This window comes from Hemiscyllium ocellatum, chromosome 4 (genome assembly GCF_020745735.1).
Source record: "Hemiscyllium ocellatum isolate sHemOce1 chromosome 4, sHemOce1.pat.X.cur, whole genome shotgun sequence".
In the NCBI taxonomy this organism is placed as follows: Eukaryota; Metazoa; Chordata; class Chondrichthyes; order Orectolobiformes; family Hemiscylliidae; genus Hemiscyllium; species Hemiscyllium ocellatum.
In genome coordinates, this window is record NC_083404.1 from 141,680,095 (window position 1) to 141,696,078 (window position 15,984).

The following is a 15,984-nucleotide window of genomic DNA, read 5'->3' on the forward strand; positions in this document are numbered from 1 at the left end:
CTGAGACACCAAAAATCTGTCAATCCTAGCCTTAAATACACTCAGTGATGGCCTCCACAACACTCTGGATTAAAGAATTCCAAAGACTCAAAAAGAAAAAAAAACACACAGAATTTCAAAAGTTCAAACATTTCTCCTCATCTCAGTCCTTAATGCTCGACCTTATCCAGTGACTGTTCTATGTTTCAGGTCTCCCAAGCAAAGGAGAAAAGAAAACTTTGTCTCCCCGATCGAGCCTGTTTGGAATCTTATCTGTCTCATTGAGGTGACCTTTCATCCTTTCAAACTCCGGAGAATATCAATCCAATTTACTCAGTCTCTCATAGGACAACTTTCTCATCGCAGGGGCCAATCTAGTCAACCTTCACTATACTGCCGACTGTGCACATATACCCTTCCGTAAAAACAAATACAAAAAAAAACACACACAACATTAAAGATGTGGCATCACCAAAGCTGTGTTCAATTGTACAAGACTCTCCTTAACCTCATGCTGGAATCTCCTTGTAAAAAGAGGCCAACTTTTCATTTACCTTCCTAATTCCAGTAACTCACCATCAATAATTCATTCATCCAGATAAAGAAAAATAATTATTATTACTGTGAAAAGCACTCAACTTTCTTGGCCCAGATGTTGGGAAGTCTGAAAATTAGCAAAAGTACTCACGGATTAAATCTTTCCATAATCCCTGCTATTTATTTCATCCTGTGTAACTCTGTTACATTTCTATGGCCCACATCTCTGAGTTTAAATCTTGGTCCACAGGGAGACCAGGCAACAGCAGGCATGGCCACTGGCATTTGGCCACCTAAGTGGATTTGTAGAGAGCGTGTTACAATTTTATCTTAATTTCAAACAACAACAGCGATCTCTTCAGTGCCTCAACAAAGATCAGACCTGAGCAGAGTTGAAAACAATTCCTTCCTCAAGTTGGCAGCAACTCGCTCCCCAATTCTCGACAGGAGAGTGATGTAACAGCAAGTCAGGATTCCCTAAAAGCACAAGGCACATGTAGCATTAAGTCCAGAACCACAGCAAAACTCACAAACACATTGTATTTTGAAATATCATACTCAATGAAGGCAGAATTTTAAGAAATTGAAGTAATATGCACTTTGAAAATAACGTGTCAGTGGCACACAATCTCAGATTCAGAGTAATACCCACTCTACTCTTACAAACACAATGTGAAGCTCCCTCTGCTTGTTTAAACTGAAGGGAAAGCTCCATCAACACTGTCTGCTCCAATATCCTGAGGACAAGTACAGCACACTGTTAGATACAGAGTAAAGCTGCCCTTACTCTTTAAACTGAAAGTAAAGTTCCCACAATACTGTCCCCATCAAACACTTCGAGGAGAAAGTGAGGTCTGCAGATGCTGGAGATCAGAGCTGAAAATGTGTTGCTGGAAAAGCGCAGCAGGTCAGGCAGCATCCAAGGAGCAGGAGATTCGACGTTTCGGGTATAAGCCCTTCCTGAAGAAGGGCTTATGCCCGAAACGTTGATTCTCCTGTTCCTTGGATGCTGCCTGACCTGCTGCGCTTTTCCAGCAACACATTTTCAGCCCATCAAACACTCCCAGGCTAGAAACAGGACATTTAGATATTGAGTAAGGCTACTTCCAGTGATGTACCACTGTGATCAAAGTTGGGTCCCCTATTGTTTGTCAAATATTTAATCTGTATGGAGAAGAATTTGGAGGGTTTGCTAAGTACATTTGAGGATGATATGATTATTGGCAGGATAATGAAGAGTGAGGAAGAAGGTCTTAGGTTGCCAAAAGATATAAATGGGTTGAATAGATGGGTAGATCGGTGACAGATGGAATTTAATCCAAGTAAATGTCAGGTGATGGCATCGGTGGGTGAAGGATCCACATAGGTAACATTGACACAGGTAGGAAGAGGAAAGAGGTTTTGCTGAGGAAATATTAGCAGCGAGGGGCTAAATTTAAACATTAGAACCAAGAAGGTAATAATCGTCGGATTATTACCTGAGCCACGAGCAAACTGGCACGGGGTCAGTAGAATTAAAGAGGAATACGCAAGACATTGGGGTGGAAGAACAGGTTTGAATTCATGGGACATTAACATCAGTACTGGGGAAGGAGGCGGAAGCTGTTCCAATGGAATGGCCTCCAGCTGAATCATGCTGTGACCAAAACCTCAGTAGTTAGCACTGCTGCCCCACAGCACCAGGGTACCAGGTTCATTTCCAGCCTCGGGTAACTGTCTGTGTGGAGCGTGCACATTCTCACCGTGTCTGCATGGGTTTCCTCTGGGTGCTCTGGTTTCCTCCCACAGTCCAAAGATGTGCAGGTCAGGTGAATTGGCTGTGCTAAATTGCCCATAGTTTTAGATACATTAGTCAGAGGGAAATGGGTCTGTGTGGACTTGTTGGGCCGAAGGGCCTGTTTCCACACTGTAGGGAATCTAATCTAATCTAATTGCATAACTATGGCTGTGATTAGGGCTTTATATGGGCATCAGTCACAAGGAAAATTGGAAAAGGGTAAACTGGTGGTGGGTGGGTGGAGCTTAGAGCTCAGCAGAGATTATTATAGTTTCTAGAACAAGTAATAGGACAGAGAGGATGGAAAAGATCAAGAATTTAACTTCAGGAAGAGCAGATAAGATGACAACCATACGAATGAGGGCAGTCAACACAGTCCTGGGGGTGCTGTGCTTAAAAGCATGCCGTAAATGAAGCAAGGTAAATGTACATGTAGCACAGATTGAAATTGGCAGGTACAATGTTGTGGGCATCAATACTGGAAACTAAATATCTAAGGATACATGTCCTATCGAAAAGACAGGCAATTTTACCAAGGGACACAATTGCCTTGTTAGTAAGAAATGAAATTAAATTAATTGAAAAAAGTGATTTAGAGTCAGAAGGCGTAGAACCTGTGTGGGTAAAGATGAGGAACTGCAAAAGAAAAAAAAGACTCTGACGGACATCGTGAACAGTAGGAGTTGTTTCTAGCAGTATTCAGGATGTGGGGATGAGAATAAATCAGGAGATAGAAAAGGCATGTAAGAAGGGTTTCAATATGGAGGGGGATTGGGGAAACCACTTTGATAGCCGATCAAGAAAAGGAACATATATTTGGAAGTGATGAATTTGGAGGGCTACTGGAGTGGCCCTCTTCCATACTATAAACTTTTATGACTATATGGGGAATAATGGGTGGACAGAAAGCAGCTGTTGCCCTTGGTTGAAGGGTCAATAATGACAGGGCAAAATTTTAAAGTGAAGGCAGGAAGTTTAGAGGAGATTGGAGGAAAACCTTTTTCAACCAGTGGGTGGGAGAAATTTGGAATGCACTGCCTGGGTTGGAGTAGGGGTGGAATGTCTCACAAAGCACTTGAAAGATCATGACATTCAAGACTCTGGACAAAGTGCAGATAAGAGGGAGTAGGGTGGATGGGTCACAGCAGTATCAGTGGGCCTCCTTCTGCTGTAGGACACTAATAAACCCTATTAACCACTCCTAATGCCAGTACTTCAACAGTCTGAATTTACCCTGTACCTTATCAAATGTATTCACCAGGAGTTGTAAACTCAAAGTGACATCTTGCTGAATCTTACCTGCAGAGTGTAGGCAATCATTAATTTTATAGCCGGCATCTTCATAGCCTTGAGGTAACAGGCTGGGTTCGTCCGCAGGCATTGGACAAGACCATTCATTAGATCTCCCAGCAACAGCGGGATCTGAGTATTAAGCAGAGCCGCACCACAGGCAAACTGGAACATAGTGAAGAAAGGAAAGTATCAGCGAGAGATTTGGGGCAAAGAGGAATGAGTATTTTACACTGTATCATACAGCACTGAATGAGGCAAATCAATCCATGGTGCTAGCCATTTAATTTCATTCCTTCTTTTTGTTCCCTATCGCCTATCCCTATAGTAAAATTTTCCTTTTTAAGTACTTATGTATTCAAGCTCAATACCATCCAGGACAAAACAGTCCACTTGTCTGGGACTGCATCTACCATCTTTGCCATTTCCTCCTCTGTGACTGATGCACGGTGATCGAGTACCATCTATGACATATGTGGCAGCAACTCATCAAGATTCCTCAGACAGCACCTTCCAAACCCTCAACCACTTCCATCTAGAAGGACATGGGCAGCAGATACATGGGAACACAGCCCTCTGCAAGTTTCCCTCCAAGCCACTCACCATTCTGACTTGGAAATGCATTAGCATTCCTTCACTGTTACTGGGCCAAAATCATGGAATTCCCTACCTTAGGGCAGAGTGTGTCTACTTACATCATATAAAAGACAGTTTGTGGATGATGAAACGATTGGCCAGGTGGTGAATAGTGAGGATGAAAGCCTTAGGTTACAGGAAGATAGATACAGGTTAATCAGATGGGCTGATCAGTGATAGACGGAAATTAATTCTGCTAAATGTGAGGTGAAGCATTTTGGAAGAACGAACAAGGGAGTACTCAGTAAATGGCAGGACATGTGGAAGCTCAGAGGAACAGAGGGACCTTGGAATGCTCTTTCACATAACCCTGAAGTTGACAGGACAGATTAATAAAAGGAGGCTAAGAAAGCATATGGAACAATTCCCTTTATCAGTTATGGCACAGATTATAAGAGCAGGGAGGTTATGTTCGAGCTGTACAGGACTTTGGTTAAGCCACAACTGAGGGACTGTGTGCAGTTCTAGTCACCATACTTTAGGAAGGATGTGATTGCACTGGAGGGGGCGCAGAGGATGTTCCCTGGGTTAGAGTATTTTAGCTTTGAAGAGATGCTGTATAAGCTCAAGTTGTCTTCTTTACTGTAAAGAGATTTTATTTGCCTGTCAAATCTGTTCCAATTCTTTGAAAACCTAATAAGAAGTTAGACAAAGGAGAGCAAGTGGACTTGATCTACTTAGATTTCCAGAAGGCCATGGACAGGGTGCCACAGTGGAAGCAGCTAAATAAGCTTAGAGCCCATGGTGTTAGGGGCAATTTACTGGTATGGATAGATGATTGGCTGACTGGCAAAAGACAGACAGTACGGATAATGGGGTCTTTTTTAGGATGGCAGCTAGTGACAAGTGGAATTTTGCAGGGTCATTGTTTGGACCACAACCATTTATGTTATACATTAATGATCTGGACAAAGGGTATTGTTGCTAATCTTACAGATGACACAAAGATAGGTGGTGTTGAGGAAGCTGCAGAAGGATTTGTCCAGACTCGGAGAGTGGGCAAAGAACTGAGAGATGGAATACAAGGTGGTTATGCATTTTAATGAGAAGAATAGAGGCACAGAGTATTTTCTAAATGGGAAAAGGCTGAAACTTAGAGCATACCGAGAGACCTGGATAGTGTGGACACAGAGAAGACATTTCCACAAGTAGAAGAGTAGGATCCGACAGCACAGCCTTAGTGTGAACTTACAACCTTTTAGAATGGAGATGAGGAAGAATTTCTTCAGCCAGAGGGTGGTTTATTGAAGAAACTTACTGCTGCACAGTGGAGACTGTGTCACTGTTTCTTGATTAGTAAGGGATGAAGGGTTATGGGGAGAAAGCAAGAGAACAAGGTTGAGAAACATATCAGCCATGATTAAATAGTGGCAAAAAAACCCTGCAGATGATGGTATCCAGAATGGAAGGGAGGAGTGGGAGGGAAGGGATGGGCTGGGGAGGGAGTCAGGGGATGGGAAGGGAGGTTAGTTGAAATTGGAGAACTCAATGTTTTCCTGATAAAGGGCTTTTGCTTGAAACGTCGATTCTCCTGCTCCTCGGATGCTGCCTGACCTGCAGTGCTTTCCCAGCACCACACTCTCGACTCCCTTTACACTGCTCACTGCCACCAACCGGATTCATTCCTCCCATTGACCAACCAGGTTATACACTCTACCTGTCTTCACCTATCTCTGCTTCACCACTCTGACCCTGCAACCCCCTTTATCTGCAGCCCCCACCCCACACCCATCTCCAGTCCTGAGGAAGGGTTACACCCAAAACGTCTACTTCCCCACCTCCTGATGCTGCCTGGCTTGTTGTGTTCTTCCAGCCTCCTGCCTGTCTATAATCAAATAGTGGAGCCACCTTGGTGGTCAAATGGCCCAACTCTGCTCCATTATCTTATGGTATTTTGTTAAAAGCGGAGCCTGGATCTGATAGAGGCATTTAAAACTATGAGGGGCATGGACAGGGTGGATAGAAAGCAGCTATTCTCCTTGGTTGAACAGTCAATAGTAAGGGGCCAAAAGTTAAAGGCGAAGGCCAGGAGGTTTAGAGGAGATTTGAAGAAAAATGTTTTCCCCAGCATGTGGTGAGAATCTGGAATACACTGCTTGGGAGGGTAGTAGAGGTGGGGAACATCACAATCTTCAAAATGTACTGCATATTTATCTACCTAATTTTATCCATTCCAAATTCAGGCTGATTAGTATTTCCACAAAGAAGGAATTCTCATTCAATGCTTTTACATTGGTCAGTTCTGCAGTTTAGCCCATCAGGCAACTGAACTCTATTCATTAGCTCTCTAAGGTATCATTACCAAAATCTTTTCCTGATACTAACTCAGGACCCAAGATTCAATTGCTGTGAAACAGTAGCCAATTTTACAATCTAAGAAAAGATAGACCATATATAGATGCCACCCTCATATCCAAAACTGCCAGATAACCAGGTGTGAAAATATGTTGAGTTGTCAATGGAAACCAAATGACAAATCAGAACAGAATAATTTTCCACTCCTCCAGGATCTGCAGATATGGGACAAATGGGCAGAGGGGTGAGTCAGAGTTGTGCAGTACAGAAGAGACATTTTGGACCATGCAATCTGCACTGAAATATCAATGTTCATCCTACCTGGCAGCACTTGGTCCATCGCCTTGAACGTTGAGACATTTCAATTGCTTATTCACATACGCTTTGAAGATTGTGATGTTCCCTACCTCTACTACCCTCCCAAGCAGCGTATTCCAGATTCCCACCATATCCTGGGGAAAACATTTTTCTTCAAATCTCCTCTAAACCTCCTGGCCTTCACCTTTAACCTTTGCCCCCTTATTATTGACTGTTCAACCAAGGGGAACAGCTGCTCTCTATCCACCCTGTCCATGCCCCTCATAATTTTAAATGCCTCTATCAGGTCCATGCTCAGCCTTTTCCAAAATACCATAAATCATCCATCTGAGCAACAAAATACCACGTAAACAGATGGAAATAGCAGTAAAATGACTGTACTTCAGAATGATCAGCTGAACACTGAAAACATTTTTCTTGTTTTTAGATAAATATTCTAGAGGCAAACTCATATTCAGTATTTCATCATTTTTAATTATAGTAGTGGAGTAAAATTAATTTGTTGATTTGCAATGTTCACAGCCAATTACCACTGAACTCACTGGCTTGCTCAGCATTTCAAAGGGCAGTGAAGAATCATTGCTGGGATGTCTGGAGTCCAGACCAGGTAAGACTGGCAGACCATCCTTCGTAAGATACTTTAGCGTGATAGTTTCATCATCATCAGTGAGAATAGCTTTCACTTCAAGATTTATTACTCAGATTTAAATTCCACCAGTTGCCATGGTGGGAATTGTACGCATGTCCCCAGAGCATTACCTGGGCCTTCTTAGTTGCTAAACAAGTGATATTACCACAACATCATCCTTTTCATAAAAAGTTAGTTGTTGAAGAATCTAAAGCTTAAAATTTTCTGTTACATGTTGAGTATTTAATTAATGTGAGTATAATGTTGTGGGGACACCTTAAACTAGGGAATTCTTATTAAAAGCTGAAATAAGGAGACACAGTTTCTCTGACACTCATTGGTCTGTGGAATTCTCTTTTGTAAAGAACAGTGGAATCTGAGACATTGAGTGTGTTCAAAGTTAAGCTAGATTTTTGATTCAAAAGGAGTCAAGGGTTATGGAGGTTGGATAAGATTTAGTATTGAGGCCGCAATCAGATTAGCAGAGCAGGCTTGAGGGGACAAATGGCCTTTCTCTCCTCCTGATTCTTGTGTCATATTATCCACAGTTGATGCAAATATTTGGTGCAGGATAATGTATAAATTAATCCATATTGCATAGCTTCAATTAAGGTGTGTTTTGCCTCTAACAAGAACAAATACCTCTTTAAATGTAATGAGTAGTGTTTTCCAAGAAATAGTCAAGGGGCAGAGCAACATAAAAAGGTCAACACAGCAACAGCCTTGTAGACTGAATTTCTCCAGTTGCCAATCAGTCAAACTTCACTCAGCTGCCAGATGTCAGAGCAAGTTCATTGTGGTACTGTTTGATGCTCCATTGCCACATTAGCATCAAACATGGAGCCAGAACACTGGGCTTCAGGCCCACCAATCTAGAGGGATTGGGCTGGGCTGGGCAGATTTCTGCTGCTATGTAGTTGGGCAGTGGTGCATGCCCAGCAGCTCAGTACAGTCTGCCACGTCCCCTTTGCCACACCCAAAGAAAATCATGAGTTGCATGGTAAATAGCCAAGATCTTTCTTCTAGCATAGGGGAGTCCAAAGCTATAGGGCATAAGTTTCAGGCGAGAGGGTAATTTTTAAAAAGGAGCACAGAGAGTGATGTGTGTATGGAATGAGCTACTAGAGAAAGTAGTGGAGGCTAGTACATTAATAGCAGTTAAAAGGCATCTGGATGGGTACACTAATAGGAAGAGTTAAAGAGGTGTATGGGCCAAACGCTAGCAAATAGGACTAGGTTGGATTGAGATGTGTGGTCAGTGTGTATGAGTTGGATCAAAAAGTCCCTTTCTGTGCTGTATGACTATGACTGCTGGCAGAAGGCAGTGCTGGATTCTGAATTTTAAACCAATAACTTCACCTGACATTTTGAAACTGGCAACTGGTTCCTAAGCAACAGGTGAAAGGAAAATATTTTTCAAATTTAATGTAGTGCCTTAAAGTTAGAAGAAGAATTTTCAAGCAATCTCCTACCTGTAAGCAATTAAACGTTACCGAGCAAGCAGACATGCTTTTTACAAATTGAATTACAGGATGTGAACTTGGTTGTCTATTCATTATCGAAATGTGTGACCTCGTTAAACAGTTGTGATCCACATAGTACAATGTGCAGAGGGAATTTCAGAACTTTCATTCATCATCCATGAAGGATCAGGGATATAGTTCCAAGTCAAGGTGGCCTGTGATTAAAGAGCAACTTGTAAAGGTGGTATTGCAAAGCATTTGATCCCTTGTTCTCACATGGTAGAAGTTAGGGTTAAGAATACATAGAGGATTGACATGAGCTAAATTACTCTTGTAGGCAGCTGGCATGACCAGCAGGCCACCTCCTGTGCTGGAACAATTTTATTCTATTCTACATGAAGGGGAAAAATACTTGTTGAATTTCTGCAGCTCATTTTTGTAGATATTACACACTGACACTGCTGAGCATTGGTGGTGAAGGGATGGACGTGGTACCAATTAAGCAGACTACTTTGTTCTGGACGATGTCGAGCTTGAGTGTTGTTGCAGCTATATATATCCAGGCAAGTAAGGAGTATTCCATCACACTCTTTACTTATGCCTTGTTGATCATGGGTAGACATTTGCAAGACAGAATTTGCTGCTCGGTGCAGAATCCCCAGCCTCTGACCGGCTCATCACCACAATATTTATAGCTTTCACTTCAATTACAATCATTTGTGATTCCCAGGATGTTGATGATCGAGGATTCAGAAAGTTAATGTTGTTGAATATCATGAGGAAGTGGTTATATTCTCTCATTTTGGAGATGGTTATTTTGCTTTGCATGTGTGCTGCAAATGTAACATACCAATAATTGTACTATGCTTGAATACTGTCTAGTCCTCTTGCATATTGGCACAGACTCCTTCATTATCTGAAGAGTTGTTAGTTGGACTGAATGTTGAATAATCAGTGAACATCAATGTCCACTTCAAAGACAAAACAGCCCTGATCTTAGTATGTAGCTGAGTAAACCAGAAGGGAAAACTGGCAATCACACCCAGCTCTCATTCCTTATGAGCTCAGCTAACTGCACGTTGGAGGGAATATCATTAATGAAACAGCTACAGATACCCAGAGTCTAGGAGACTATTGTGATAGCGTACCACTTAAAGCCATTTCAATGTTATACATTATAAACTGTATCTTTTGGAGTTTAGCAGAGAGTGAGAAGTGATCTTTTTGAATCATACAAATCAGGGGATTTGACAGGATGCTGAGAGGCTGTTTCCCTTTAGGGATAGATGAGAATTAGAGGAAGTTTAAAAATAAGACGGAAATGAGGAAAAAATATTTTCTCAGAGTCACTGGTTTGTGGAATTCTCTTCCCCAGACAAATGGAGGCTGAATCATTGAGTATTTTTAATGCTGAATGGCGTAGATTTTTAAATGAAAAAAAAGAGACAGAGGGTACCCGGGATAGGTGTGAAAGTGGAGTTGAGACCACAAATAGATCAGCCACAATCTTATCAAATGGAGGAGGAGACTCAAGGGGCAAACCGTCAGATACTCCAGCTCCTATTTCATGTATGTATGTATGTATGTAGCTTACACATGTGTTTTGTACATATATGCATGACACAGATTAGGTGGGAACATCAGTTTGCCTTCCTTGTCTCAAATGAGTTTACACAATAATCCAATGGTTTTCATGATGACTTGTCCGAATGTTTAGATCCACAGATTTATTCAGTTTAATTTTATAACGTGCCCTGGTGCATTTGGGTTCACAAGCTCTGGGCTGTGCTTGTCCAGAAGCAGAATGAGAGGAGAACCTATTAAATGAACAAGTCAATGCAAACTATTAAGATTCAAAGCAAATTTTGATCTAACTTGCTGAATAATACCACTAGGACATCACCTCGTCAAATTGTGGAATGTGTCTGGTTAAGACAATGAGTTGAATGGCCTCCTCATGTGTTGCAGTGTCTTGATGATGTCCTTCTTAGTCTCACCATTTCTTTAGACTGCTTTCTGATGCATCCATTCCCAACTCCTTCTTTTCCCAGAATTTATAAGCCAAGATGGTTACAGAATGTTAAATCAGTCTACCATTAACCTACTGGGAGAAAGTGAGGACTGCAGATGCTGGAGATCAGAGCTGAAAATGTGTTGCTGGAAAAGCACAGCAGGTCAGGCAGCAACCAAGGAGCAGGAGAATCGACGTTTCGGGCATGAACCCGAAACATCGATTCCTGAAGAAGGGCTCATGCCCGAAACATCGATTCTCCTGCTCATTGGATGCTACCTGACCTGCTATGCTTTTCCAGCAACACATTTTCAGCTACCATTAACCTAAGTCTGCAAGATTAGAATAGGAAACCACCATCTGCAAATTCCCCTTCAAGCCACGCACCATCCTGACTTGGAAACGTATCACAGTTTCTTCAGCACTGCAGGATAAAAATCCTCATACTCACTCCCTGACAGCACTAAGGGTGTCCTGATACTACATTGATTATAGTTGCTCAAGAAGACAGCTCATTATAACCTTCTCCAGGATAATAAGTATGGGCAATAAATGCTAGCTTTCTCCACGTCTTCAGATGTACTTGGTACAAGAACTGCAACTGCAACTCAAAATGCTTCAGACTACATTTGATCAGCTGATCTCAGTTACTTACGAGTATTGCCCAAATCAGAGTAGCAAATTCAGGGCGAAGAAACTTCCAAAACTCCTTCCAATTAAATTCAGGTACTGATTGCGGGGATTGCTTAACTTTACACCTCTGTTCCTCTTCACAATGCGCGACGTTGTTACGGAATTGCAGTCCTAGAGTTATTAGCCCAGGAGAAGTCACCAACAGGAAGGTGTGATGAGTCCTCACTCGGCCACGTAACCAGCCATACACACACTGCCTGATGCTTTTTCCTGACTTGTACAACAACTGGGAGATAGAAGTACATTCTGAAACCTCTGTAGCCAGAGGATATCTCCAACATGGCTGACCCCAGTTCAGACAGATCCTGCAGAAAGAAAATTAACAAGTTAATTTAGAAGAAGAAAATTACGCAGGTTCAGAAAAATTGCCAACTTTGTGAGTGAGCCCGGCCCCACTGCTTTACTGTACTCCTTCCTCCCACAGCCCAAGTTCATTATGCTCCCCAGACCATCCCTCTATTGCTTTTCTCACAGCCCCACATCCTCAATGTTCCCCTCCCACAGTCTTATCACCTCACTGTTTCCCTCCCACAACCCAACCTTATCATGCCACAGACATTCCTCCTGCCCCTCCCACAGCCTCATCTCCGCACTGTGACATCCACTGCTCCCCCTTCTCACTGTGCCTCAAAACCATCCTCACTTTATTCTCCCACATTTCTCACTTCAACTTTCTATTGATGCCCTAAGGCCCTCAAGGAACCACAAAACTCTTCCTTTATGCTGTATAAATTCTAACCAGTGAAGAGTTGTCCCCAATTCCCAGTGACCCCAGTTTCGCTAGAGTTCCTTGATGCCACCATTTGGCCCTGGTTTGAATGGCTATCACTCTCACCTCACCTCTGGAATTCAGCTTACTTACCCATATATAACCAAGGTTATAATCAGCTCTGAATTCATATGGCCCTACAGAACCCAGGTAAGCATCAGCGAGCAAGCTACCAGTGAAAAACGCTGCTTGACAATAATGTTAACAACTTCTTCCATCAGGCATACAGTCCTACCCACAGCCTTACTTTTGTTTGAAGTTGTGCACTAGTGGGATTTGGGCCTGTCTGGCTGGGCCAGCATTTATTGCCGATCCCAAGTTGTCCTTGACAAATGGTGGTGAGCTGCCTTCTTGAACCATTGTAGTCCATGTGGGTAGACCCACAATACCCTTAGGGAGGAAATTCTAAGATTATGACCCAGTGACAGTGAAGGAATGGTGATGTATTTCCAGGTCAGGAAGGTGAGTGGCTTGGAGGGGAACTTGCAGGGGGTGGTGTTTCCACATATCTGCTGCCTTTGTCCTTCCAAAAGTGATCATGGGTTTGGAAGGTGTTGTGCAAGGAACTTTGATGAGTTTCTGCAGTGCACCTTGTAGTTAGTACACACTGTTGCTGAGCATCAGTGGTGGAGGGTGGATGCGACACCAATCAAGTGGGCTACTTTGTCCTGGATGGTGTCGAGCTTCTTGAGTGTTGTTTGAGCTGCACCCATCCAAGCAGTGGGCAGTATTCCATCACACTCCTGACTTGTGCCTGGTTGATGGGTGACAGCCTTTATGGAGTCAGGAGACGAATTACTCGCTGCAGTATTCTTAGCATCTGACCTGTTACTGTGGCTAGTGTTTATATGATAAGTCCAGTGAAATTTCTCGTGTATGTTAACCGTCAGGACAGTGGGAAACTCAGTATTGGGAACACTATTGAATGTCAATGTGTGGAGGTTACATTGTCTCTTAATCAGATGGGCGAAGGAGTGGCAGATGGAGTTTAATTTAGATAAATGTGAGGTGCTAAATTTTGGAAAAGCAAATCAGCCTGGATATTGTCCACAACTGATCACATTACAGCCTTTGTTCAAACATTGTCAAAAGAACTGAATTCCAGAATTAGACATGGACTATTGAGGAGTTGTGGACACTGCTGAACATTGCGCAATCAGCGAATATCCTTACTTCTGACTTTATGATAGAGGGAAGGTCGTCGATGCAGCAGCTGATGATGGTTGTGACTAGGACATTACCCTGAGGAACTCCTGCAGAGCTGAGATCGCTGACCTAAAACGACCACTACCATCTTTCTATGTGTTAGGTATGATTCTAATCAGAGAATTTGCCAATATTCCCACTGATTCCAGGTTTGCTCAGGCTCTTTGATGCCACACTCTGTCAAATGTGGCCTTGATGTGAAGGACTATCTCTGGAATTCAGTTATTTGTCCACGTATGAACCAAGGTTATAATGAGATCATGACTTGGGAGAACCCAAACTGGACTTCACTGAGCAATTCATTGTTGAGCAGGTGCTACTGGATAGCACTGTCTTTTTAGATTAGATTACTTACAGAATGGAAACAGGCCCTTCGGCCCAACAAGTCCACACCGACCCGCCGAAGTGTATACCACCCAGACCCATTCCCCTACATTTACCCCTTCAACTAACACTATGGGCAATTTAGCATGGCCAATTCACCAAACCTGCACATTTTTGGATTGTGGGAGGAAACTGGAGCACCCGAAGGAAACCCACGCAGACACGGGGAGAATGTGCAAACTCCACACAGAGAGTCACCTGAGGCAGGAATTGAACCCGGGTCTCTGGCGCTGTGAGGCAGCAGTGCTAACCACTGTGCCGCCCATAAAGATTGGCGGAAGTGAAACCCTCAAGGCATTGAAGATGTGAGTATTAGATGAGTACTTGAAGCTGCCGAAGCATACTACACTATGGGCAGATTGCTGCAGTCAAAAAGAGTCATAGAGCAGTACTACATGGAAACAGATCCTTCGGTCCAACTCATCCATGCCAACCAGATGACCTAAATTAACCTAATTCCATTTGCCAACATGTGGCCCATATCCCTCTAAACCCTTACTATTCATATACCCATCCAGATAATTGTACCAGCCTCCAACACTACCTCTGCCAACTCAGTCCATACAAGCTGTGTGAAAAATTGCATATTAGGTCTGTTTAAATCTATCCTCTCTCACCTTAAACCTCTGTCCTCTAGTTTTGGAATCCATGGGAAAAGACCTTGGCTATTCACCCTATGTCCTTCATGATTGTATAAACTTCTCTAAGCTCACCCCTCAGCCTCCAAAGCTCCAGGGAAAATAGCCCCAGCCTATTCAGCTTCTCCAAATAGCTCAAACCCTCCAAATCCTGACAACATCCTTTTAAATCTTTTCTGAACCTTTTCAAGTTTCACAACATCCTTCCTATAGCAGGGAAGCCAGAATTGAAGGCAGTATTCCAAAGATGGCCTAAGCAATGTCCTGTACAGCCATAACATGACTTCCCAACTCCTATACTCAATGCACTGACCAATAAAGGCAAGCATACCAAAGACCTTCACTACCCTGTTTACATGCAATTCACTCTTTCAAATAACTATTAACCTACACACTAAGCTCTCTTTGTTCAACAATACTCACCAGGATCTTACCTTGAAGTACGCAGGCCCTGCTCTGATTTGCTTTTCCAAAATTTAGCACCTCACATTTATCTAAATTAAACTCCATCTACCACTCCTTGGCCCATCTGATCAAGGTCCCATTGTACTCCAAGATAACCTGCATGGCTGTCCACTGCACTACTAATTTTGGTGTCATCTGCAAATTTACTAACCATATACTTCCTATGTTCACATCCAAATCATTTATATATATGACAAAAAGTAGTGGACCCTGTACTGATCCTTGTGGCACACTGCTGGTCAGGGCCTACAGTCTGAAAAGCAACCCTGAACCACTACCCTCTGTCTCCTACCTTCGAACCAGTTCTGTATTCAAATGGTGAGACATCACCTTCTTCCAGATGATCTAACCTTGCGAACCAGTTTACCATGCAGAAGCTTGTTGAACGCCTTACTAAAGTCCACACAGATCACATTCATTGCTCTGCCTTCACGAATCCTCTTCAATATTTCTTCCAAAAAGCTCAATTAAAAGACACAACTTCCCAGACACGAAGCCATCTTGAATCCTTAATCAGTCCTTGCTTTTCCAAATACACGTAAAATCACGTCCCTCAGGAACACCTTCAACAACTGTGGATGGTAGTTTCCATCACTTTACTGACGAGAGTAGAATCATAGAACCCCAATAGTGCAGGAGGAGGCCATTCAGCCCAATGAATTCATATCAAACCTCCAAAGCACATCCCACCCAGACACAGCGTCCTACCCTATCCTTATGGCCAATCCACCTAGTCTGCACATCTTTCAACTCGAGGGGAAAACTGAGCACCCAGAGAAATCCAACGCAAACACATGGAAACTCCACATTGAGTCACCCAAGGCTGAAATTGGGTCATGACATTGCAGACTGTGATGGAGCATGATTCTGCTAATGCTGATGGCTCACAGCATCA

At 42.9% G+C, this 15,984-nt stretch overlaps 1 protein-coding gene across 2 annotated transcripts in view; it reads right to left on the minus strand.

Moving 5' to 3' along the window:
• The window catches only part of abcb8 (ATP-binding cassette, sub-family B (MDR/TAP), member 8), a 53,470-nt gene that overhangs the window by 31,584 nt on the left and 5,902 nt on the right, over window positions 1-15,984 (minus strand). The window contains exons 2-4 of one of the 2 annotated variants that reach the window (XM_060824545.1): window positions 11,590-11,932; window positions 3,593-3,748; window positions 899-993 (exon numbers count right to left, since the gene is read on the minus strand). In XM_060824545.1, the coding sequence (XP_060680528.1) occupies window positions 899-993; window positions 3,593-3,748; window positions 11,590-11,932 (594 nt within the window). Of the gene's footprint in view, window positions 1-667; window positions 801-898; window positions 994-3,592; window positions 3,749-11,589; window positions 11,933-15,984 lie in introns of those variants that run through there. The other variant, XM_060824546.1, reaches the window with a different exon arrangement.